The sequence below is a fragment of the Diabrotica undecimpunctata genome, chromosome 2 (genome assembly GCF_040954645.1).
Source record: "Diabrotica undecimpunctata isolate CICGRU chromosome 2, icDiaUnde3, whole genome shotgun sequence".
In the NCBI taxonomy this organism is placed as follows: Eukaryota; Metazoa; Arthropoda; class Insecta; order Coleoptera; family Chrysomelidae; genus Diabrotica; species Diabrotica undecimpunctata.
The window spans coordinates 137,297,632-137,325,102 of NC_092804.1; the positions used below are offsets into that span (position 1 = coordinate 137,297,632).

A 27,471-nucleotide genomic window follows, 5' to 3' on the forward strand; every position below is an offset into this window, starting at 1 on the left:
AAATGAAGTGAATGCAACGAAAAATATTATTTTCAAACGTATTTCCAAAGTATGTGTATGAATTTTAGTTTACAGCTGAACTGAGCAAGTCAATATTCAGCAACATACTGCGTAAAAACAAACTGACATTCACTAAAATTCCATGCACATGCCGAGATACAAATTAGTCAAATCTGGTGAAAAGAGATTTCATTATATTTTCCATGCATTCCTCGCGCTTGAAATTGAATTATATTTCCCCATATGGACACGCTATCGTTTCATGGCAAACAAACCTCCCGTCGAGCGAACATATTTACATCCAACTAAACAAACTCGACTAGGGGAGATTTTCATTCCCGCAAACAATGATGTAAACAAGCAAAATTTTGTACAGATTTGTTTGCTCTACACAGATGGATTATAAAAATCCCGAGCTAGTTGGTTTCATCACGATTCCTTTTATATATATTTAAAGAATTGAATGTGATAAGTAACTAAAATTAAATGGTCTGGTAGTTCACATTGTGGTCCTACCGACGGATCCTAAAAATATCAAGGGTTTCGCACACTTTCAATGAAGATGTTCTTAAAATGATGAATTCAGAAAGCCTGCTTACAAACATCATCAGACTATTTCGTCCATACAATTCTTCTTCTTTAAGTTCCATCTTCTATCGAAGGTTGGAAATCATCATGGCTATGTTGACTGCCGCTCTAAAAAGTTCTGCACTACTGCATTTAAACCATTCCCGTAAGTTCTTATGCCAGGATATTCTTCGTCTTCCAACATTTCGCTTTCCTCGGATTTTGCCTAGCATAATAAGTTGTAATAATGCGTATTTTTGCCCTCTCATCACATGTCCTAATTAATCAAGTTTTCGTCTTTTGATAGTTAATATTATTTCCGCCTCATTTACTATCCTTCTAGTTACTTCCACGTTTGACATTCTTTGAATCCATGATATTCGTAGGATTCTTCTGTAAGACCAAAATTCGAAGGCGGCCAACTTATTCAGATGGACTTGTTTTAGTGTCCACGCTTCCAAGCCATAAAGAAGAGTAACACGTAACATCGAAGCATTCTCAGGCGTAGTTCTAACCTTATATCCCGACAACAAAGAAACTTTTTAAGTTTAATAAATGATGTACGTGCTATTTCAATGTGTGTCCTAATTTCTTTGGTTTGGTCTACATCTGATGTTATCCATGTTCCTAAGTATTTATAGTTATTAACACTCTCAATTGCAGTATCTTCAATAGTCAATTGGATATTTGCATGTGCAGATTTAGTCATGATCATGCATTTAGTTTTCTTTAAATTTATCTTCAGACCGTACTCATGACATCGTTCATTAAGGCGTTGCATTACGTTCTGTAAATCATTGTTGTTATCCGTCAGTATTACTGTATCGTCTGCAAAACGCAAGTTATTCAAAACTTCTCCATTGATAGATATACCTTATATTGAGTCTGAGAGCGCTTTTTGAAATACCGCTTCACTGTAGACATTGAAAAGTAGTGGGGACAGCACGCAACCCTGGCGGTCTCCTCTCTGCATATTGATATTTTGGGTGTACTGGTTGTCAACTCTTAACTTGGCAGTTTGATTCCAATATAAATTAGATATAATTTTCATATCACGACTGTCAATATTTTTGCTTTTTAATATATCTACAAGCTTTTTATGTTGAACCTTATCAAATGCCTTTTCAAAGTCTACAAAACATAAGTACATGTCCTGATTCATGTCCATGCATCTCTGAGCCAGCACATTCAAGCCGAACAAAGCATCTCTTGTACTCATACCATTTCTAAAGCCAAATTGTGTGTCACTAATTTCATATTCAAGAGTTTTAACAATTCTGCTGTGAATTATTTTCAAAAATGTTTTAATTGTGTGACTCATTAAAGCTATTGTTCTGTGACCTGACCAAGTTTTTGCACTTGGCTTTTTGGGAATTGCTACAAAGGTCGATTGCAGCCATTGTCTGGGGATTGTGGCAGTCTGATATATTAGATGAAAGAGTTCAACCATTACATCAATAAAATCTTCATCGATGAGTTTTAATAATTCGATTGGCACATCGTCTGGTCCAGTAGCTTTACCCTATTTTGTGTTTTTGATGGCATAGATGACTTCTTCTCTTAATATTGGTGGTCCGGTATCCTCGGTAATTTCTAATGACAGTTCTTCTCTTTCATCATTAAATAGTTGTTGGATGTAATTGGTCCAGTGACATAATTTTTCCTTCATATCAGTAATAATATCCCCTTTATCATTTTTAAGGATATTGGTTCCTGTATGTTTTCTAGAACCTGTCATTTCTTTGATTTTTTTTGTGTAAATTAAAGCTATCATACTTTTTGTCCAGATCTTCTATTTCCTTGCATCTGTCGGAGAGCCACCTCTCTTTTGCCTCTCGAATTTTCTTTCTGATGTTTCTCTGAATTTCTTTGTATTTATTCAGGTCTTTTGCTTTATGTTTTCTTCGTTCTTCCATAAGTTCAAGAAGTTCTACTGTCATCCAAGGTTTTATTTTTTCTCTAAGTGGTTTGAGGGTTTCTTTTCCAACTGACACAAAGGCATGTTGAATTTTTCCACATTTTTGGTCAATAGTTAGAGTTTCCGCATTATCTTCTTTGGCTTTCCTTAAGTTCTCGTTTATTTTAAATTTCGTTTCCGCATATGTGTTGTCTTATTTGAGACGTCTTGTATCCAGGATTTTCTTGGTGCTAGGGCTGTTGACCTTCTTTAGTTTCACTCTCATCGACAAAACAAACCGCGTTGTGATCGGGGAATATGTCGCTCCTGGATTAGTTTTAGATGATATTATAGATTTTCTATATCTTCTGTTGACGATAATATAATCAATTTGATTTCTGACTATTTTGTTGTTATTGTCAGCTGGTGACCTCCATGTATATAGTCTACGTTTAGGAAGTTTGAACAAGGTATTTGTAATTATGAGTTCCTCATTGACACAGAAATCGGCAAGCCTATCGCCACGTTCATTCCTTTCCCCGAGTCCATATCGCCCCACGCAATTCTCCACTTCACCTTGGCCCACTTTAGCGTTCAAATCGCCCATTATAATATTTATATCTTGTCTTTTAGTTAGCCTTAAGACATTGTCGATTTGTTCATAGAATGCCTCTATGGTGTCTTCATCGTTGTCTTCAGTAGGTGCATATACTTGGATTATATTTGTTTTACGTTTTAAATGAGAGTTTAGAGACAGCATTAATATTCGATCAGAGTAGGGAACAAAGTTACAAACAGCTTTCTGAGAATTCTTATCAACTATAATGCCAACTCCTTGTTTGTGCTTGGAGTCGTTGTTTCCAGAATAATACATTGTTCCATTTCTGGTGTTACATTTTCCTGGTTTAGGCCATTGTATAACGCTAAGGTTCAGTATGTTAATTTTCATTCTGCACATTTTCGACATAGCGTTATCCAGTTTGCCTGATTGGTAATAACTTCTTACGTTCCATGTTCCGATTTTCAAGACTATAGAGTTATTCTTATTTGCTTGACAGGGATTTACCTTGATGACTACCTGAGAGGCCCTGTCGTTTAAATCTGATTGTCCTCCCCTGCTGGATCTTGGATTCCGAGCTCCATGATCATTAAGTAAATTCGCTATTAGTGGATCCATGATGATTTTTACTAAGGATATCCTTACGGATCTTTAATGTGGTAGTCATCCCCTGGCTTTCCACATCCTAATGCCGCCAACTGTTTCCCAAAAGAAAGAAAACTTTCGACCTCTCAAATTGGGAAGAAAAAACTATTGACCTCCAAAACCTAAAATCAATAATCCAAAATTGTTCTTTCCACTTTTTGAACACATTCCCATATAAGCAGTACGCCACTGATAAATTGGAAATTTGTAAAGTTGTTCATTGTAGGCAACACTTTGAAAAGCAAATCCTCCTTCCTGAGCTTTTGAATATTCTACGTTGTAAGATTATTGTTGATATTCTCTGTTTGGTTGAAATTGGAATAAAGATTACTTATTTTCAAATATATATACCAATTTACAATATAACAATAAGTAAAAACACTTTTACTCACTTTTGTAGGTTTGTTATTTAATCCAAACTGTAATATAATACCACTTTAATTTCATAACGAGTGTACATTAGGCTAATGCAATCTTAGCAACTGTCAAATTAAATGCAATAACTGCAAATATGATAAACTGTCACAGTGAGTCACGACTGAAAGAAGGGTCTAAGAAGGACCATTTTAGGTATCCGTTGGATAAATTACCCAATGCTTTAAATGCAACTTGTTTAATTCTGAATCATATTTCATTGTCTAAATCCAGGCCAGAAGTTTTTTAAGTTCACTAACATCTTATTTACAGCTTAAGCTTACAGCCTATCCTAAAAAATATAAAGAAAAAGCTTAATAAATGAAATGTTATACAAGCAATATGACCGACAACTTAAGTAGTACGTATCAATTATGCTGAAACGTATATTTCAAAGAGAAATAACTAAAATTTATAGGGCCTAAATCACAAATCTTAAATGTGACAACGCGACAAGATTTATTAAAAGTTTGCAGAATATCTGGAGAACATATGGCCCTAAAATTAAACATGTCGGTATGGGCGGGCAGTCGTAAATAATTTGAACTGGTCTTTTGTAATTTTAATGGGTTCCTTAACAGCGTCCTGTAAACGAATTATTTGGTATCAATTATAATCTTATTGAGACACAATTACCATAATATTTGTACTTTCAACCTTCCGTCATTGGCGCTCGCTTTCTGTGCACCGATAGTGGCGGCGGACTATGAGTCCGCATACCATTTTTGCGCCTGATATATAGTACATGTGACCTTATTTTTATGAACAAGCATTATACATTATTTTCTTATATGTATATTACCAAAAATATACATAAAGAAATAAACAATATAAGTTAGGTATTGCTTTAAACCATATTATCAGAATAAAGCTCTGAACATATACACGTTAAATGTTTAAGACACATGAATTTAGCACATTTTTTAAATGAGAAATGTATTGGTAGATTTTTTCTCCTGTCACAATCACCAACACACGAGTTATTAAGTTTACTGCCACTGTTCGCGATGTGGGAGCGGTTGTTTTGCCCACTTACTTTTTCGTCTTTTCCAACCAAGTAAGGTACTTGTGAAGGACCGACTTCTATGTATTCATCTTCAATTTCATTCTCAGAATCAGAATATATATTTCTTGCATCTCTACTATATCCTCTTTGCTGTCTTCGTCGTTATCGTTCACTACCCCTTCACTATGTTCATCTTTACTGAGACAGTCTATCATTAGCCGCTGTAGTCGTTCTTGCTCATTTTCATATGACTGGTGTAGGCAATATGATACCCTAAAAACAGTTGAGACATGGTCAAGGAATACAGAGCGCGGCTGTTGGGTTGGGTGGGGGAAATTGAAAGAGATTTGAAAAACAATAAGACGATTTAACAGGTAATATGAACAGCTGAAGAGCGGGAAGAGTTTGCAATTGTAGTAGCCAACATCCATTGAGGAGAAGGTACTTTTAAAAGAAGACAAAGTGTAAAAAAGTCAGAATAGCCTCAGTAAATATGTTATTAGTTTACATAAGAATGCCTGAAGGGTTCTCCGAAAGCTTCTTTTGCGAAAAAGTTTGCAGATCGCTGATTCGTGTGCAAATTCGACTTAGATTTAATTATCTCAAAACCAAATAATCGGTTCAGGAATATAATTGTCGATATGGCATCACAAATGAGACAGAAATATAGTCTATACTGCTCTTGTTCATAATAGAGTAATCTATAGTATTTTTTATCCGTAATTTCCATACTAACAGAATAAAAATGAATACGAAACCTTAGGTTTTCTGACCAAAACCGAATATGTGAATGTTAAAAAGCCTCTGTCTGTTATTCTGTGTGTAAAGGTTGCTTAACCTCTTTGCTTAATCTCTGATTATTAAATCGGTAGTTGATTTGACACTGACCTGTCAAATAATATTTGGAATGATCCGATATTTGTTTTAAAAACTGCGGAATTATGAAAAAAAAAATGAAACATAAGTATGCAGTCTTGTTAAATTCTGGACATTTCCACAAGACATTTGTCTTTAAGTAGTGCGCTTATCTAATATTTACGCCGCTTCTAAAGTCATTAAGAGATTAAATAAATGTGTCTCATTAATTATTACGACACTATTACCACAACTATAAAAATAGTGACCGCTTCACAAACCATTGTTTTTGTTAGAAACATGCTAATTTAAAACTGCATCCGCGGATTGTTTTTAGCAGCTGCATAAAGTTGAACAACCGAAACGCTGTATTTCAATTGAGATGATTTTGCCAAGAACTAGGCTCTATTTATAGAAGTGCACATTCGTTCAAAGATATTTTAATCGAACGAACAAATATAGTGCTTTAATTGATTAAAGGCATGTTTGCGACTCAAAGGCTGAATCACTAAATTGCCAATCATTAAAACAAACGTAAACAGATTTTAATCTGAAGTCTCTTCGCAAGTTGAAATGCTACTTTTTTCTTTAAAATGTCTCATTATCTTTTATCTGTTCGCAGAAAATATAAATAAATTTATATTTTGTGCTAAAAAAACACTCAAATTCATATCAACTGTATACACTGTGTCCGTAAAGTATGGAACAAATTCTTTTTTAGCTAAACAGAGCATTTTAAGAAATAATCCTGAAACACGTCGATTTTTGATTTTAATTTACCTTGATTTTAATTTACCGTATTTTAAAATAATGTTCTAATATACAGGGTGAATTACTTTCGAGTAATGACGTCATTTTTTTTAAATGGAACACCCCCATTTTGTCTCAATTTTCGGATCACTCTAGCTGAGCTGATTCAAATTGGTACAGGGTGGACAAAAATACAATAGTTTTGTGTGTGTTCATAAAGTAACGCGTTAGTTAAATTAACAATTTTATCAAAAATACTTATTGTCTAGCGGACAAAATATGATAAAATACATGACTTTATAAATGTTCGAACTGCAGCCCTTGCTGTATTTGACAGTAACCCAAACATTGTACAAATTCTTGTTGAACCTTGTTTTTTGTGTCTTGAGAAATATTGTTTATTGCTGTCCGAATTCTCTGTTTTAATTCTTGAATATTTGCTGGTTTCGTTTGATACACAACATTCTTCAGATGGCATAAAGACATAAAATAATCCAAAGAAATGAAATCTGGTGACCTCGCTGGCTATTCAATAGGTCTACGTCTACCAATCCACCTGTTCGGAAAAATTTCATCTATAGAGCGTTTCACGTTAAGAAAATAACATTGCGGAGATAGGGCCATGTATTTCTTATGGACGATAGAAGCGCAGCGATGCCACGATGAACACAAGCACGAGTCAGGGTTGTAAAATTTGTATTTTCGTTTTCACAGACATGAATTAATGTTTTTTAACGTAATTGACCAAAAGTGTCCATTCGAAACAAGAGATGAAAAGTAGGGAAAATGATTTTAATTAAATAAACAGTATTTACAAAAGATAATTTTATTTTATCTTATTTTAATTATAGTAACGACAGTTTATTTGTTTTTCGGTAAGAATATCATATACCATGAATCATAGAAATCAGTAGAAAATATTGCTTAGTTAAATCATGCACTTTGCCGGCTATTAAAGATTTAAAAGCAAATAAACGGACCGCTTGGAATGCATATATCTAATTACTAATTGTAATTTAAAATAATACGGTGTGCGTATGTCAGCGATTTTATCTCGTTCTCTGAGACTACATAATGATAATAAGGCTTTGTGGTTCTTCAGTTGTTATTCTTTACAGTTAAATGTTAATTGAAAATGGAAATTCGAAAAATATATCGACAATCTAGTAAACCGCATGCCTGAGAGTTTTGGTAACACTGATCTCCATAAGCCTAATGTTATTTTCTTAACGTGGAACGCTGTATAGGTACCTTCTAACATCTACAGCATAATGTGGAGGGCACAATCCTGTTGAAACCATAAACTTTCATCAAAAGCTCCAGGATTACGTCGGCTGGGAAACAAATTACGTAAAGTAGGTACGAGATATCCCCTTAAAAACTCAAGGTACGTTGCCCCGTTTAAATTACCTTCGAAAAAGTAGGGTCCGATGATTCGATTTCTTAAAATTGCATCCCATACATTTACCTTTTGCGAGTATTGTGTATATTGGTCACGCATCCAGTGGGGGTTTTCTTTTGCCCAGTATCTACAATTCTGACGGTTAACCTGGTCATTTAACGTGAAAGTGGCCTCATCAGAAAAAATAATGTTTTGTACCAAGAGAGGATCTCGGTGGCAGTTATCCATCATTGCTTCGCATTTCACCCCTAACCATCGAGCAAAAAGACAAAAGAGGGAATCTAATCGTTATGAAAAGGCGACCAAAAAAGTGGCCTCTGATGGCCGACATATCCGGAAATGCGAATGCGCCAAATTTAAATTTTCCGACACTTATTAACAGTAGCTATAAAATAGTTTTCAGAATGTGTCTTAGACGAGAAAATTTTAATTAAATATTAACGATAACAGTCTAAAATGTGAAACAATTGTTAAAAAACTTCAATATAAATAAGATTTCATGTGACAGTTGGGACAAATAATAACATAACCCAACTAAATTTGATTTCTTAAACAAGGAAAGACTCTCTTTCCTTGTTTAATTTGGCCTCTCAAGATGGCACTTCCTGTCTAACAATAGTTTTGCCCCCACTACCTTTACATTCCCTCTTTTGTCTTTTTGCTCGATGCCCCTAACACATGCTTCACAAAATTCAACTTTGCTTAATTTAACATTCTCCAGGCCCTGAACCATTTTATTATTTACAAGTTTTCTTAGTTTTTCGTGACAAATGTGTCCTAATCTTTTATGCCATAACTGTGTATCATTATGGAAACTTTCACCATTAAAACATTCTTTTTTATTATTTAATTTAAATGAGATTTCATATAATCTATTTCTATGACATAAGCCTAGTAAGATATATTAAAAAGTAAAAATATTGACAGTCGTGATATGAAAATTATATCTAATTTATATTGGAATCAAACTGCCAAGGTAAGAGTTGACAACCAGTACATCCAAAATATCAAAATACAGAGAGGAGTCCGCCAGGGTTGCGTGCTGTCCCCACTACTTTTGAATGTCTACAGTAAAGCGGTATTTCAAAAAGCGCCCTCAGACTCAATAGAAGGTATATCTATCAATGGAAAAGTTTTGAATAGGTTACGTTTTGCAGACGATACAGTAATAATGACGGATAACAACAATGATTTACAGAACGTAATGCAACGCGTTAATGAACGCTGTCATGAGTATGGACTGAAGATAAATTTAAAGAAAACATAAATACATGATCATGACTAAATCTGCTCATGCAAATATCCAATTGACTATTGAAGATACTGCAATTGAGAGTCTTAATAACTATAAATACTTAGGAACATGGATAACATCAGATGTAGACCAAACCAAAGAAATTAGAACACGCATTGAAATAGCACGTGCATCATTCATTAAACTTAAAAAGTTTCTTTGCTGTCGATATATAAGGTTAGAACTACGTCTGAGAATGTTTCGATATTACGTGTTCTCTACTCTTTTTTATGGCTTGGAAGCGTGGACACTAAAACAAGTACATTTGAATAAGTTGGCCGCCTTTGAGTTTTGGTGTTACAGAAGAATCCTACGAATATTATGGATTCAAAGAATGTCAAACGTGGAAGTAACTAGAAGGATAGGAAATGAGGCGGAAATAATATGAACTAGCAGAAGACGAAAACTTGAGTACTAAGGACATGTGATGAGAGGGCAAAAATACCCATTATTACAACTTATTATGCAAGGCAAAATCCGAGGAAAGCGAAATGTGGGAAGACGAAGAATATCCTGGCTTAAGAACTTAAGGTAATGGTTTGAATGCAGTAGTGCAGACATTTTTGGAGCGGCAGTCAACATAGTCCGCATAGCCATGATGATTTCCAACCTTCGATAGAAGATAGAACTTAAAGAAGAAGAAGAACAAGCCTACTAAATTATTTGCCTTATACAAAAATACTTGTCCCTGATCAAAAATTACTATAATATTTGACATTTCTAGTCGCCTAACTGATAAAAATAGGTTACGCCTTAATTTTGGTAAAAAAAGACATTTTTAATGGTACTTTCTACCTCATTATTTCTTACTTAACCTAAATCTTTAATGTTTCATACACCTATTGCCTGCACATAAACATTATTTTTAGCTACCGCTATATCAATTGGATTATCAAGTTGTACATAATCTTGAAAATAGGATTTATTGTTTACTTAGTGATCTGTACATCCTGAATCTATATAGAACAATAATTCATCTTTATTTCTACATACCTCAGAATCTATTTTAACATGATAGGTCAAAAAACATATATTATTTTCCTGGTTGTAACTGTTGTCTCCCATATCTATGTAATTTCCTTTGTTTGAAGATCTCTGTCTTGATTGGTGACCACTACCTCCTGGCATCTAAAACTCTTACCTTTAAAACTTCCTCTCATTTGACTATTTCCTCTGTATCCTTTATAAATCCTCTCATATGTGCTCTATTATATGTCTCTGCATTCACTCTACAATCCTTTTGCATATGCCCTGCTGGTTTTTCATATTTTGTAGTACTGGATGAGGATACCTTCTTTCTTTCCACTACTACTCAAAGTTTTTTCTTTGCCAATTCAATTGTTTCTTTTGGATATAAATTTTCGTCCCTGATTTCCACTCCCGTTGCTTTCAATTGTCTTGTTATATCATCGAACTCACTAAAAAACTGCTCAAGATCATCGATCTCTTTTAATTTTATAGATATTAATTTCTTTCTCAAAATCATTTATCCAGGTAGTCCTCTATTTTCATATCGTTCTTGCAAAGCATGCCACATATTATAAGCTATTGATTTATCTCGAATAACCTCTAATTTATTGTCTTGCCATATTTTATTTCTATAGAGGTTTCTGGGCCCATAACCTGTCGGATTGTAGATTAAAACTCCCAAACTCTTTGTTCTTTAGCTTTATTTTATACTCAATATCAATACATAATATTTAGACGTTGCACATTTCTACCATGTGCTTTTGAACCATAACCTCTATTTCTGATCATGTGTCATTCGAATTCACTCAATGATACAGAACATCACAAAAAGGATTAAAGGAAGTATTACACTTTACACTAACATGTAGCATTTTTATTCTATTTTCCACATATTCGTATTCAGCGAAAAAATTTACATAAGATAAAATAGTTTTCAACTATCCACCCTGCATGCATACAGAAATGTGCCCAGCGCTGGACGAAGAATTGCCAAGTTATAAGTTAATTAGGAGTAGGAGAGTAAGGCATAAGAATAATTATTGTTGCAAAATTTTCTACACAACGATAAAAACAAAAATAAAACGATTATGTCTATTGTTTATAGCAGTGTTGACTTAATTTATTGTCAGTGCCTCATTGGCTACTTAATTTAAAAAATAATTCAAATTTAACGAAATTTCATTTAAAGAATAAAAAAAACTACATAATTTTATAATAATATAATAATAATCTCGCTTATCACACATTTGAGCAAAACAGATCATAAAAAATTAAAGGCACTAGGTTATCGATTTACTAAAATAACTTTTAATGACTTAAAAATGTATTTTGTAAGCGGCTGTTAAAGCAAAATAATTTATTTTGACTCTTGTTGAAGCTGACAAGTGGATAAATATTTAGTGATCTTCATCGTTATTTCTCTAATATTTACAAAACAATTTAGTTTTTATGTTAAATAAAATATGTGTAGCTTATCATTTTTAAAAGTTTTATGGCGATGATTGTAAACTAAGAATAATCTTATTTTTATCAAAGAATCCAATTTAACCAATTTTATAATTGCTGCCAATTAACCAGTTATTACGAAATAAAAAAAAATACATTATGTAACAGTTTACAACTGGATTAGTCATTGCATAAATTCACTTTCAGGTTCCTTTCTTCTAGTTTTTAATTCCTTCCTTACAGTTTATTCTAGATAATCCTGGTCTTCATTTTCGTCTTGGTTTACATTCCAGGACTTATTTTGGGATTCTACTTCTACCCATGCACTCTGCGTCTTCATACCATACCACTTATTTTTAATATCGACTGTGACTGTTTCGTTAACTACTATCTCTATTCTAGAATTTTTTTCCAATATGTTCAGAAGTTCATTTGTGTGGCTCTAGGCATACTCTGTGCATTTTATTTAAGTGCCCATACCTCACTGCCGTAGACATTACAGTTTTAACTGCATTTAGAAGACTTACGGCAATACAGTTGTACTTTGTTAACGCAGAGACTGATAAGGTTGTTTACCGATCTCCATGCTTTTTAATACGTACTTTGAGTAATTCGAGGACACATGGCGCAAAAGGTGAGATGTCGCAATGATTTTACAGCGCCACCGATAATGTTAGAAGGGGAGCTGCTGCGATCTAAGCTCTGCTCTCTGCTTTAGTTAAGTTCATATCATGCAAGCCGTTGCACCGTTTATGTTCATCAGATAAACATATCTACATAAATATCAATTTATATGAGATCAGGATGGAATAAAAATATTTTTTCCAATTTCTTTGTGCTCTTGGACTTTAAATTTAATAATAATTTTAGTCGCAATATCGTGCCACGTAATTAAAAACAAGTTTTCATACATAACCTCCAAATTGCGCAGTTTCCAAACGTGTTTAATTTTTGAGGTGCGCCATCTCACTTCTCACAACGAGGATAGACGCCACTTATTTTTGAGGTGAGATGGCTCATTAATAATTCCTTTTCTCTTCAGTATGCCTACCAAATACAAGCGCACTGGAAGTTGTATCAGGGCTAGTGGATTGGCCAAACAGCTGGGTATTAAACATCATTTTAACAAGGAATTGAGATTAGCTGGTTTTCCATGGCTGCAGTTATTTCTGCAAAGAAACCCAAGGCTGTCAGTGATAAAAACAGAAGGGGTATACATTAGTCGATCCTTGGGTATGAACAAAAAAGACAATGAGACTTACTTTCGGCTGCTAGAAAATATTCTGACTGAGAACGATCTTATGAATAACCCTGGAAACATCTACAATATGGATAAGACGGGATTACAACTGAATAATAGGCTGGGACATGTTATTGTTAAGAAAGGATCTAAAAAGATCGCAGTATCAGCTCGGTGAAAAGAGAGAAACCATCACCGTTATAACCTACTATAACGCCAAAGGCGTTTTTCTTCCCCCAAGAGGGGTAATGAAAGGGAAAAATAAAAAGCAAGAGTTCGAAGATGGGATGCCTCCGGGATCCTTGGTCTACATGTCGGAAAGATCGACCTATGTCAACAGTGATATATTTGTTTAGTGGCTCAAAGATCAGTTCGTTCCCAGAAAGCCAACGGGAGTAGTTCTGTTACTGCTTGATGGTTATGCTTTACACTGCGGTAACGTTCAGATGCTAGAATACTAGTGTTGAACACAACATCATACTTTGCTTACCAAGTCATACGACACAATTTTTACAACCGCTAGATAGATAATTTTTCAGATCGTTAAAATTAAACTACTACTCAGCTTGCAATTGGTACATTAAAAATAATCCAGAATAAAAGCTCACTAGACTACAATTTGAAAAGTTACTTGCTGAGGGATGGAACAAGTCTGCAACTGTAAATAATGGAACTTCGGCATTCAAGGCTACGGGAATTGTGTCATTTAATCCTGATTAAATAGTATTCGTATTTGAAGCTCCTGATGCAGGTAAAAATAAACAAATTCCAGACGGTAGTTCTCAAAGTTTTAACAAAGCTTTATCTGATGATGATCAACAATCTTGCTGCAGTTTGCAGACTGAAGATGATTCTGTTCCAGAAAAATGAAATGAATCAGTTGCAGAAACTAATGCAAATACTCCCGTGAAAAGTATCCCTTGAAAAATACTAGATATAATCTCACCCGCTCCAGTTAATTCGGTTCGAAAACGGAGCAAGCAGCTAGCGAAAATTTTAACTGCAGAGACAACAGTTAACGAAAAAAGAACAAAGCGTCTAAGAAAAGAGAGAAAGAAATAAAGACCATTAAATTAAAACTAGTTTTAAAGAAGCCAAAATTGGCCAAAAAAAAATCTCTCAAAAGCGACTGATCCTCGGACAAAGATCTAGAGGCATCGACATTGGATTTCAGATGATATGGACGACAATGACCAGACTTGCACTGGTTGTGGAGATATCCACAACCAGTGGAATAAGATAGAGAAATGCTTACGTTCCTCACTCTATCAAGTCTAGTGTGCCGGCAACATCGCCTCCAATAGTTCCTTTCCATTGCCTTAATTTTTGATTTGTTTTTTTTTATTAATTTTCTAAAGTTCGGTGCTGTACAATCCAATACTTTCTATTATGGTTGTATACATTCTTGTTTTATTTTCTTTTATTTTATTATTCCACAATAGTCCGTGTAGCTGTCTAATTGCTGATCTTGTTTAGCATAGAATGTATTTCTTCTTTACTTCCTGCTTTTGATGTTATTTGGACTCCCAAGTATTTAAAGGTTTCAGTTGATTTTATAGCTCCCATTTTAATTTGTAGGCTTTCTGATTTTTCTCCTATAAATAAATACTCGGTTTTTTTATATTAATTGTAAGGCCCCCACTTGGTGTGTTTTCTAAGCATATAATCTATATCGCTCTCGTCTTCAGCTAGAATGGCTTGGTCGTCAGCAAAGTGTATCGTGTACAATCTCTTGTCTTCGATTGGAATACCCATATTGTAGCATTTTCTTTTGTATACTGAGAGCGCCTCATTCAGATATACTTTGAAAAGTGTAGGTGCTATGCAGCAGCCTTGCTTGAGACCCTTACTAATAGGAATTTCTCTAGTAAATTTGTTTCCAGTTTTAATGTTTACTGTCATATTTTTGTAAAGCTGTTGTACTGCTTTTATATATTTTTTATTTATTCCTTCTTTTTCCATTGCTACCCAGAACATTGAAAGTGGTACACTATCGTATGCCTTTGTCAGATCTATAAAGACTACATGAGTTGAAAGGTTGTGGGCTAATCTTTTTTCTATAACCTGCTTTAGAGAAAATATGCTGTCGATAGAGGATCTGTCTGCACGAAAACCATTTTGTTCGTCTACATCTGTAATTTTTTTTTCAATTTTATTTTTTATTATTTTTCCACAGAGTCTTATGACACTTAGTCCCCTGTAGTTTGAACAGTTCTTTCTATCTCCTTTTTTGTAGATGTTGTTAATATGTGCTTTTGTACACTCCGGTGGTAAGTCATATCCTTCATAGAATAAGGTAAAGACATACGCCAGTAATTCCCGCAATACTTGTGGGCTGTGTTTTAATAATTCGTTCGGTATACCTTATGGTCCGCACGCTTTTCGATTTTTTAGATTTCGTATTGCATCTTCGAGTTCCTGTACTAATATTTTATCGTCATCATCGATTCCACTTCATATGTTGTTGTAATGGTGTTCGTAAATTGCGGTCTTGTTTCAGTAAGAAGTTGTGAGTAATGTTCTATCCAAGATCTTTCTTCTGTTAAATCCATTCTAGTCACTTCTCTCCTATTTGTTCTCAGGTTTTTTACTGCTTTCCATGCTTCTCTTGATCTTGTTGACCCTATATATTTTTTGAGCTATTCGCATTTACTTTCCAAGAAACATTTTTTGCTTTAGTTACTAAATTTTTTACTTCTCTGTTTGATTTTGCGTATGTTGGTCTATCAACGGGGTCATTTAGCAGTATAGAAATAGTATATTAGTAGTAAACACTGAAGGAGAACGACTGGGCTTGAAGATTAATATAGACAAGACGAAGGTAATGGTGGTTAGCACAACACGAAATATGCAATTAAATATAAGAGTAAACAATAAGAACATCCAAAAGGTCCCCAAGTTCAGATATCTCGGTAGTTGGATACCTGAAGATCTAGATACAGACATAGAGATACGTAGTAGGATTGAGCAAGCCAGAACAACATTTACTAATATGAGAACCTTGCTAAGCAACAGCAGCCTTAACTTAACGCTTCGATATAGCTTTGTAAAATGTTACATTTACTCCATACTGCTATATGGTGTAGAAACCTGGACTATAAAGGCCAATGTGATGAAGCGATTGGAGGCCTTTGAAATGAGGGTATTTAGAAGACTACTTAAAATTCCCTGGACAAATCACACAAAAAATGTCGATATTGTTCTGAAGCTATTTTCTTGTGGCATTTTAAATTAATTACTATTTACATGGGAATTTTCAATTTCCGAAGAGGAAATTGAAACGTCAATAAACGTATTTTAACCTTTAATTGTGGCTTATTCTGATGTAAATAGTAATAAAAAATGTCGAAGTATTAAATCGAATGGGCAGAGAACGAGAATTGCTGCCAATAATAAAAAGAAGGAAAACTGCTTATCTGGGTCATATATTTCTAAATTCTAAGTACCAGTTCTTAAACCTTATCATGGAAGGGAAGATAGAAGGAAAACGGGGCATCGGAAAAAAGAAATACTCATGGCTTAGAAACATAAGAGATTGGACAAACCTCGATGCCCATGCAGTCTTTAGAGCCACTCAAGACCGAGAGGAGTATGTCGCCACATCCACTAAGTGGATAGGGTATCATAAGAAGAAGATATTAGTAGTAGTGTTTGTTAAATAATTTGTACCAAAGAACTTATAATCAGTGCAGTACGTATAATACGTTCTCCAATTCTGATTATTTTCCAATACATTTTATTTATACTGTTAAAATAGTTTACGCTTTGTATAGTCCGTTAAGCACATTAAACAAACAATTTATTTTAATAGGAACATTGACGCAGAGAGGATCATTACACTAAGCGTGCAATGTGGTGTACAATGCGGTCTAGTTTAGTAACCTACATTAAATTGAACTGCCCATTAAATGTCAACACAATTCTAACAATAAATCAACCATTCCTATATCACGAGCTCCATCAAATAAGTATGATGTCGCATATTGATTCCTCCAACACAGGGAATTGAGAGAGGTGTCGGAATGATGCATCCACTACTCTAATCGAGTTTTCTGGAATTTGATCATTAGAGCTCACTGATGTGGAGTTGAAACTAAATTAAATGGTTCAGGTGTGAGATATTTCTGGCATTTCTTTTTTATTCGCACTGAATCAGAGGCTCTAAAATATTGTAAAATATAATGTTTCACATTTACATAAAAAATGACTATTCTAGTACTAATTTTGCTGTTAAAAAAAAGTTAAATGTAAGGTTAAAAATAAAACAAAAATAAAATAGCAACGGAGAAACAGAGAATTAGAAATTATTAAATAGAGTACGTTCTTAACATTCTCAAATATAATATTTTCTACTGCTTGGTCTATTAAAAATTTACCTAAAATGACCCTTAACAATTAAGGGAAAGAATGCAACTTAATAATTCTCCATAGCAACAGAGCGATACAATACAAACTATGACTTGCTGATTAGTAGACTTGAAAAACAAGTCACGAAAATTGATAGAGAAGTACAGGAAATACGACAATAAAAATGTAGATTTAATAATAGCTAACAACAAAATCTACTAGAAAACATAAACAACAAACGAAAATGGTCCAATAAAACATAAAATAATGATGGCTGAAGAAAGGAATTTTTGTCAAGATATGCAGATAATTCATTACACAGGCCGACATGATTTTTGGTGTTTTGAGTTTGACATGTGTCCTTAGCTAATACAGGTACGCTGATTCTAAATATGAATTTGGTTTAAACCCATCACGTCAAAATTTTTTACAAAATTAAAAAAAACTGGTGATATATTATGTACTAGCTCAAACAAATACCTTATTGATATTTCGTAAATTGCTTTAAAATTATTTCTGTAAAATACTTATATTTCGAAAAAAAAAATATTTTAATACATAATGTTAATTTCATTTGAATAGCAACATTGCCGATGCCGTCAACTTTACGGCAGTTGTGTAATGCGAAAATAGAGTTAGTTATTCTCCGTTCATAAATTGTTGAGAGCACGAAATGTGCTTCAAACTCATAAAACGGTCGTAAACCATAGGCGTTCCTGAGGTGTTTATTCATTAAATAATAATATAATATTTTTTAACACTGTTATATATATAATATTAATACTATTTTAATACTAATATATTTAGCAAAAAAACAATTAAAACTTTCACGGCTAATGTTATGTAATTATATTATATTAATAAAAATAAGAATTTAACCATTAAAAATTTTGTAAATAAGAATACCTTATCTCTTTGGATATTTCAATACTAATCTTCGCGTTTAATCACTTTACTAGAAAACCTGGAATTCATATCCGAAGGTACTATTCGTTGCAAGATAATTAGGATGGAATTCCCCAGATTTTTAATAATATAATGGGTATGCTTTAGCCACGTGCCTCGTTTGTTCAGTTTATATTCGAAACTTAACTTAAAAGGGTGAAGTTATTACGAACGAAAACAATTTTGTTGTTTAGTGTAGTAGTGTTGTTTTTGATCGCATGTAATTTACGGCTCGTCGATGTGTCCGCGTCTACGGCAGTAATTAGCGTCTCGAATATTTCTTTTGCGAATTATATGCAGTGCGTGAGTGATTTTTTATTCCATATACCTACGAACATATACGTACCTTTCGCTCGTGCTCGTTTTGTTGGATTGTTTGTGATGGCTTCATCATCAACATCATCAAGTTTTACACCGGTACTGTTGCGTACAGCCAGTAAGTCTGTCTATTCAACCAAGCTGAATGTTCACGATGCTCTGGTTTCTCAGAATCCCACAAACACTGTTCGCAACATAGTCGAAAGTTGTGCCAACATGACTGGCGTAGGAGAGTCAACTATATATAGGTTCCTATCAGAAAGAAAAAAACACGGTATAGCTAACCCAAATACAAACGAACACTTAAAGAGAGGGAAAAAGCCTATTGAAATTGATGAATTTGCCAAAAATGGTATTCGAAGGAAAATTCATGGATTTTTTTTTCAAAAAAGAAATACCAAACCTAAACAAAATTTTACAAGAAGTTAGAGACTACTCGGATTTGCCTCATATCGGACGAACTAAATTGTGGCAAGTTTTAAAAGAATTAAATTTCCGGTGGGAGAAATCAGACCGAAAATCACTTTTGATTGACCGGGAGGAGATAATATGTTGGAGAAGAAATTATCTAAGATCCATACGAAAATTCCGGGCTGAAGGAAGGCCCATCTTCTACCAGGATGAAACGTGGGTAAACTCAGGTCATACTCTAAAAAAATTTGGTCAGTTTAAAATATATTAAGCTCCAGGCAAGCCTTTATGGAAGGTTGGTCTACTGGTATCTCCCCACCTTCTGGTAAAGGCAGTAGATTAATAATTTCTCACATTGGCAGTGAAAAAGGATTTGTTAAGCATGGTGTGTTGGAATTTCAGTCCAAAAGCACAAAAGACTATCACGAGGAGATGACAGCTAATGTTTTTGAAGTGTATTTTGAGCAGATGATTGAACACATACCACCAAATTCAATTATAGTATTAGATAATGCACCTTATCATTCACGACTAGTAGAAAGACTTCCAACGACTGCGTGGAAGAAACAGGATATTCTTGACTGGCTGCGGAATGGCTTACGAAGATGGAATGGTAAAAGCAGAACTTCTAAAAATTGCCCGGCAACACAAATCTAAGTTCAAGGAATAGGTAGTTAACAAAATGGCGGAAAGGCGAAACATTACAGTCCTTAGACTTCCACCCTACCACTGCGAAATAAATCCAATTAAACTCATTTGGGCACAAATGAAAAGTTATGTGGCTAGAAAAAATACGTTATATAAAATACAAGCTGTACGTGAATTGTTATGCGAGTCTTTACAACATATTACAGAACAAAACTGGAAAGATGCAGTAAGGCATGTAATAGAAGAAGAACAAAAAATGTGGGATCTTGATAACATAATTGATGCGACCGTAGAGACACCGCTAATTATTAACCCTCAAGATGACTCGGATTCCGAAATTGATCCTATTTATTTTGAATTTGAATAGTTTTCTAATCGTAATTATATAAGGTAAGTAATAGTAGTTGTAATCGTAAGGTATTAAAGGGGAAAGGCGCAAAATGTCGCCTGTCAAAATGTTCAATGTGTTTTAAATGTATCCATTTTTTTTTCAAATCCTGAGAAAACTAAACAGCATTTTTGAAAAAATTAAAGGCAGAATGAAATATTTTTTAGAATAAATAAAAAGTTTCTTTTGCATGCAATATTTTCAATAAAAATTATACTATATTTTCTCTTTTATTTTCACCCCTGTTACATAACATATTAAAATAAACGTTGTAGAAGTTTTCAGGGACTTTCTGCTCTGAGTAATAATGTAATCTTTCATTCTGCGTTTAAATTTTTCAAAAATATTTATTAGTTTTCTCCGGATTCGAAAATAATGGATACATTTAAAACACATTGGAAATTTTGCCAGGCGACATTTGGCGCCTTTTTCCTTAATTAAATAAATGTATCTTTTACAAATGGCAAGAAACTTTTTAGTTTTGAATAAAATAAATAAGTTTTATTAAAAAATACAATTTATATAAGTACAATTTAAAAAATATATTTATTTAGTTCAAATAAATGTTTCAATCATATATTCTACGACACTGGTCGTTCATCTCTAACCATTCAAAATACCCCCGTAATAGGATTATAAGGTATTGTATTCCTTCAGATATAAGGTGGGTTAGTCGAAAACGTCTTAAACTGTCAGTTTTAGGTTGGTTTTTACTATTATATCGTATTACCTATCCTCTCTGTATTTCAGTTTTCTAATTAGGGTTAAACTTGTAGTGAGCTATCAACAAATTGTGAACCGACTGTAAGGTCAATTGTTTGTAGCATCAAGTTGTATTTTGTTTTGAGTGTTTATCGCGCCATGTCATCAAGAAAGCGTAAGAACAGTCTTGATATATTTTGTTACGTATGTTCTGATTTTTGTTAGAACAGTCTTGATATATTTTGTTACGTATGTGGTGATTTAACAATAGGAAAACATTAACGAAACATAACAGACTTTATAAAGAAAGCTTACTACGCTTACTTCGGTGTAAAGCTTGGTGATCAGGACATACCTTGAGCTCCACACAAACTGTGCTTTCAGAGAAAATGGCGAGAAGATACACGTAACTCTTTACCCTTCGGCATTCGTATGGTATGGAGGGAACCAAAATACTATGGAGCCGATTGCTACTTTTGCTCTGCGATATCAAGGGTTTCAATTCAAAAAATAAACACAAAATTCAATATCCTGATTTACCTTTTGCTAAACAACCTGTATCTCATAGACCAGGAATCCTTATTCCTCCACCTTTTCTTCATACCATCTAACAGCAATTATCAGATAAAAGTTCAGACGAAAAAACCGATGAAGACGAATTCAATCCTGAAACAGACCAACCTAAAAAGTTTATCCAAACTAAATTAAATGACTTAGCGAGAGACTTGGGCCTATCGATGGATGTTGTACAAATTTTAGGATCACGAATCAAAAAGATAAAAATTTATTGGCTCCAGTTACCACATTTTCGTGGCAAAGGCATCGTAAAAAAGAGTTCGCGGAATATTTTTCTCAAGAGGGCTCACTGGTGTATTGTCATAATATTTCTGAAGTAGTCATGAAACTAGGAGCTGACAATTACGATTTCACATCATGGCGGTTACTTATGGATTCTTCTAAGAGAAGTCTGAAGGGTGTCTTATTGCACAATGGTAATACTTATGCATCAGTGCCTGTTGCTCACTCCGTGCATCTCCAAGAAACATATGAGAATCTTAAGCTGTTGCTAAATAAAATAAAGTATAGCGAATATTGTTGGCAACTCTGTGGAGATCTTAAAATAAATCCATTCTTTTGGGTCAGTAGTCTGGATTCACAAAGTATCCATCTTTTTTGTGCGAGTGGGACAGTCGAGCATGAAATTTACATTACGTTAAGAAAGAGTGGCCACTCAGAGAAATACTTATACCGGGACAAAAAAATGTGCAACGTGATACACTAGTTGACATAACATTAGTTCGTTTGCCTCCTCTTCACAAAAAGTTACGATTGATGAAGCAGTTTGTCAAAGATTTAGATAAACAAGGTAACTGCTTTAAAGATCTGTGCGACAAATTTCCTGCACTTTCTAAAGCTAAATAACACCTTATACGCCACAATGCATATTAAAAAAAAGTTATGTGGGCCAAACTATTAAATACATTTACAGTATCAGTTTATGCATTTTAAATAGTTATACTTTAGTTTAAGTACAAAATCTTACATTTTTATTGTTTTTTAGAATTATTTTAAGTGAGAAGCACGTGTACATCTTGTGGCCACAAATAACTTTTGGATTCCTGGAGCCATGTGATGCACACTTGCTTCTCGTATAAGGCAAGAATAAACCTGTCGTAACTTGTTTATTTTATACGTTACATTCGCTAGATAAATGTATTTCGTGTTATTTATTAGTTGGTTGTCGATAGGCGAGGTTGTAGTGTGTATTATCAGTTTGAATATGTCATATGAAATGGAGCAAAAGCGTTTGCAAAAGCTAGTGGAAGAGTTTTTTTCAAACGAGGAGAGTGTTGACAGTGTTCTTGATAAAAATTTTGAATTAAATAGTGATGACGAAATAAGTAGTTCTTCGTCAAATCAAGGTGTTCCGAAGAGCAAGAGACAAAAAATGCAAGGTAATTTACAAGATTTAACTTCATCATCGCAAAACTTACGAACAGTAGACGATACCATTGACAATGTTATTTCCCAATATCGACTGCCAGATGATGAAAACTCTTCAGAAGACGATGACATTGTGATTGATCATAACCAGCCCTTGTTATGGCCGAGTTAGTATCAAAGCCGAGTTTTTTGAGATGTATGATAAAACTCCCCTTGACTTTTTCAACTATTTGTGAATGACGACATTATTGATTGGATTGTGCAAGAAACGATATGCACATCAAAAGATGAATATAGGTGGTCACGGTCCAAAAGCTAGAATTCATAAGTGGGTAGATACAAATACCGAAGAAATAAAGACATTTTTGGCCATTCTTGTCTGGATGGGATTGCAAATATTGCCAAAATTGTGTTCATATTGGTCAAAAAATCCATTATAAGAAAGCAAAGTAAAGTGTCTTATGTTGCGTAATCGGTTTGAATTATTACTTGCCAATTTACATTTTAGTGACAATGAAAATATTGATATAGGACTTCGACTGTATAAACTATCACCCCTATTGGAGAAATTGGTATCAAATTTTCAGAGAGTGGTAGTGCCCGGGGAAGAATGCATTGATGAAACTGTAGTTCCCTTTAGGGGCCGACTGTCATTTCGGCAGTATATCAAAAACAACAGACATAAATTCGGGGTTAAGATATACAAACTCTGTTTGGGTGGAGGTCATACTTATGATCTACAAATTTATTGTAGTAATGATTAAACTGAAAATATGTCAGTTCCGGATAGTGTTGTGTTTAGTTTAGCTAATAACTTATTAGATGTTGGACGTACTATACACACAGATAATTTTTATACTAGCGTTACATTAACACATAGGTTGCTAAACAAAAATAAAAATTTGGTGGGAACTTTGAGGCAAAACAGGAAACTTAATCCTAAAGAAGTGACAGGTGCAAAATTAAAGAAAAAGGAGATTATTGGGATGGAGAGTAACACAGGTGTAGTAGTAACTAAGTGGAAGGACAAACGCGAAGTGCTTACATATATTTGTTACATATATTTGTTAAGAGAAAGCAAGTGGGTTTAAAACTTAGCAAATTGTACTGGATGTTAGGTCGTAAATCACAAATAACAGTCAAAAACAAATTGTTAATTTACAAAGTCGTCGTAAAACCAATATGAAGCTACGGAATTCAATTGTGGGGAACAGCATCCCACTCAAATAACGAAATCCTACAAAGATTCCAGTCCAAAGTACTTAGGATTATCGTAAACGGTCCATGGTATGAAACTAACAGAAGAAATATCATACTTATCCCAGAAGTATGACGAAAGAAAATCACTCCAACGCATTGACTCAACCCCTAATGAGATGTCCCGTCCAGCGAAAGATAAGAAGGCATCTTTTATGTGATCTGCCTGTCAGATTTTTCGTACTGTTGTGTCGAACTTAAGTAATATTCTATAGTGTAGTGTTGTGTAGTAGTCTCTCACTCCCAACCTTATATAAACGAAACTGCCATTCGACAGTTTTCCTAAATGTTTTGTTACTGTCATTAACATTTGCTATTTTACATCTTACAGATTGCAAATTGAATGAGATGTTTATTAAAAAAATTGGCTGTGTAAACAAACAACTGGATGTTTATTCTATTCCAAGCGATGAAATTTTGAGATGAAATTCAAATATTTCATATTTCATGAATATTTTCATTTTCAATATTTCATGAATCATAAATATATATATATATATATATATATATATATATATATATATATACATGTATGTGAGTATAAACAGAATATTCTCTAGAACTTAGAATAGAGAATAGAGAAAAAGCGAAAGATGTACAGTAGAATACAGAAATATAAATAAAGAATTTTAAAAATTTTGTTTAATTATATTAAATAAACTATTAAATTTAATATTTTTGTTATCGAAACTTATTTTACACATCTCGGTCATCTATCTACTTCGTCACTGTACCTCTGAATAGCCATCTCACTTTCAGCAGCCGTTTCTCCTTGCCCAGAGAATTTTAAATAATCGACAAAATTGTTCCAGTTTTGAGAAATTTTGTCTTCCACACTAACAAATTTCTTACTCGTATTGATTCTTAACTTATAGAAAGTTTGGATCAATTTTTCCTCAAAATCTTTAGTAGCTACTTTCAGTTTATCTTCAACAAATTTATTAAGATCTTCAAATTTAGAGGACGTAAGACACTTTTTAGATGAATGCATACAGTGAGTATCCGTATCTGCAGTGGTTGGAGAACCCAGTTTCATGTATTTTTCACATGCATTTGACCGTCTTGGAGAAGAACCAGATGCAATACTAAAATCGCCAGAAGCCGAGAACTCGTCTTCAATCCTTCTATCCGTATATCCAAGTGCCCCTATATCTGGATGCATGGGAAATGAAATTTTTTTAATGCCACCATTGGCAATTGCCACTAGGGTCCTTAATGGAGATTTCATATTTCTGGAGTCGTAACTTCTTAGTTGACCTGTAGTTGTACTCACAGCGAGCTCATAAGTTCCATCAAGATATGATAAACTAGATAAAGGGCAATCTAACTCATAACAGCTAGCTTTGAATGAGCGTAAATCATAAGTAACAAATTTTCTATCAATACCAACAGATGATAATCCGTTATTAAAGAACGCCAAGTCCGTTATGCGGGCTGCATGCTGTTTGCTTATAAAAAGATTATCTGTTGTTTCAGTGTTCCATAAAGAAAGGACACCTTCCTTACTTGCACCAGCAAGCAAATTAGGGCACATTTTGTTATAACATAAATTCGATAATGTTTGGCTTCCTGAGATTAAAAAACTAGCACATGGTGTAAAGCTTGAGTTTAATAACACTATCGTTCCGTTCGAACAACCAGCTGCTAATAATTGATCATCTGCCGAGAAGTCTAAATGTTGTATGGAACATTGAAGTTTTAAAAAATCTTGAGGACGACGAGCATGCCTTACATTATAAATTAATATAAAACCTTCATCTGTACCAAAAGCAATTTTATCAGGATTAGTGTTTAAAAAAACACCAACGGAAGCGTGATTTATAAATGAACACTCATAGGCTTCAAAGTGTAGATCACTCTTGTTGTATACATCGACGATGACTGGACAACCTTTGCTTTTGACCGCTAGTATCTCTTTACCGTCACAAGACCAAGATATGCTTTTAACCAACATGCAATCTATAGGCGTTTCGTAAATTCCAATATATGTAATATTCGGCCATTTATACAATCTTATGTCTTTTGAAGTGGTTGCAAGTGTCATTATGGCACATAAATTTGTTAAATTTTTACAAAACTATATGTTAGCGGCATATAAACAAACACAATTGCCATATATTAAAAATAAAGCTGACAACTAGAAAATATTGCTGTCACTTGTGTCACTTTATTTTAATATATTCATATATGTATCAAGCTACACAATGTAAACTCATCTATTGGCATACATATCGCTACAAGGCCATAAATTAAACGTAAGGCAGAAGAACAAAGTCTAGTGCTATTTTTGCTATCCGATTTGTGCTATTAAAGTATTAAGTTTTTTTTTGAATAATTTTAATATAACATGTATTTATATGCATTTTAATATATCGTATTAATAAGTAATTTTTCTATAACAACAATTAATTTGAATATTGTCTATTCATTTGACATATTTGACACAATCCAATTAAAGAATTTAGAACATTCAATAGCCAATGAATAATTCTACCTATTTTTTAGTTAGTAAGCAATTGCACTAGTATACTACTTTTAGATCATTATTTCCATTTTTCTAACGTATAAAGATATTTTATATTTTTTCTTTTTCATTTAGCGAGTCCTCGTGGAACTTGGGGTACATTCGTGTTTCTGATATTATCGTAGCAGACAAGAGGTGATCTTAGATTAGTTTAAAGTCACATTTTGTCTAAAACACTTCGTCTTCTCTTGTTAAAGTGCCTATCCTCACCGGATATTGATTATCATATTGTGCTTGACGTTATTTCCATTCATGTTCGTAGGTTCGGTAGCCGCGGTGTTCTTGTGCGTTCTGCCGATCTTCGACGTTCTATTTTCCACTGCAAAATAACCCGCAGCTTCTTATTTCTCCGAAGGAAAATATCCGACATGGTATAATAAATATATAAATATACGACAAGAACGTCGTTAAGCAGGCCAAGACCCACAACGGGTTATAGCGCCATTAAAAGAAAAAGTTAAGAGGTATTCTAGTTCTAAACTTACGCGTTGTAAGATGGTTTCATTAGATATATGATATATCCACGGGACTGTAAGCATCAATGGCGCCAAATTTCAAATGCATTTACATTATGCGTCTGTGTAAGTTCACGCTTCTGCTCCGTAGAGCAAACTCGTAACTACATAGCATCTAAGAATCTTTATTCAAATATGGATATTGAAGAAGAGATTGCAGAGCACTTTGCGCATCTTATTGAATGTGCCTCTTAATTTTGCGTTTCGACATTCGATAATATCTTCTTCTTGTTGTGCCACTCCTATCGGAGATTGGAAATCATCAAGGCTATCCTGATCTTGTTTACAGCTGACCTAAAGAGTTCATTTGTGGTACAGCCAAACCACTCTCTCAAATAACGCAACCATGACATTCTTCTACGGCCTGGATTCCGTTTTCCTTCTATTTTTCCTTGCATTATATTTTGAAGTAATGCGTATTTATGTCC

At 33.8% G+C, this 27,471-nt stretch overlaps 2 protein-coding genes across 4 annotated transcripts in view; both read right to left on the minus strand.

Moving 5' to 3' along the window:
* Positions 1 to 27,471, minus strand: part of LOC140434935 (uncharacterized) — an 810,654-nt gene that overhangs the window by 284,471 nt on the left and 498,712 nt on the right. The window lies entirely within an intron of this gene.
* On the minus strand, positions 24,668 to 26,149 carry LOC140433465 (protein NEDD1-like). The gene has a single exon (XM_072521464.1). It carries the CDS (start codon positions 26,046 to 26,048, stop codon positions 24,714 to 24,716), a length of 1,335 nt encoding a protein of 444 aa, XP_072377565.1. The 5' UTR covers positions 26,049 to 26,149; the 3' UTR covers positions 24,668 to 24,713.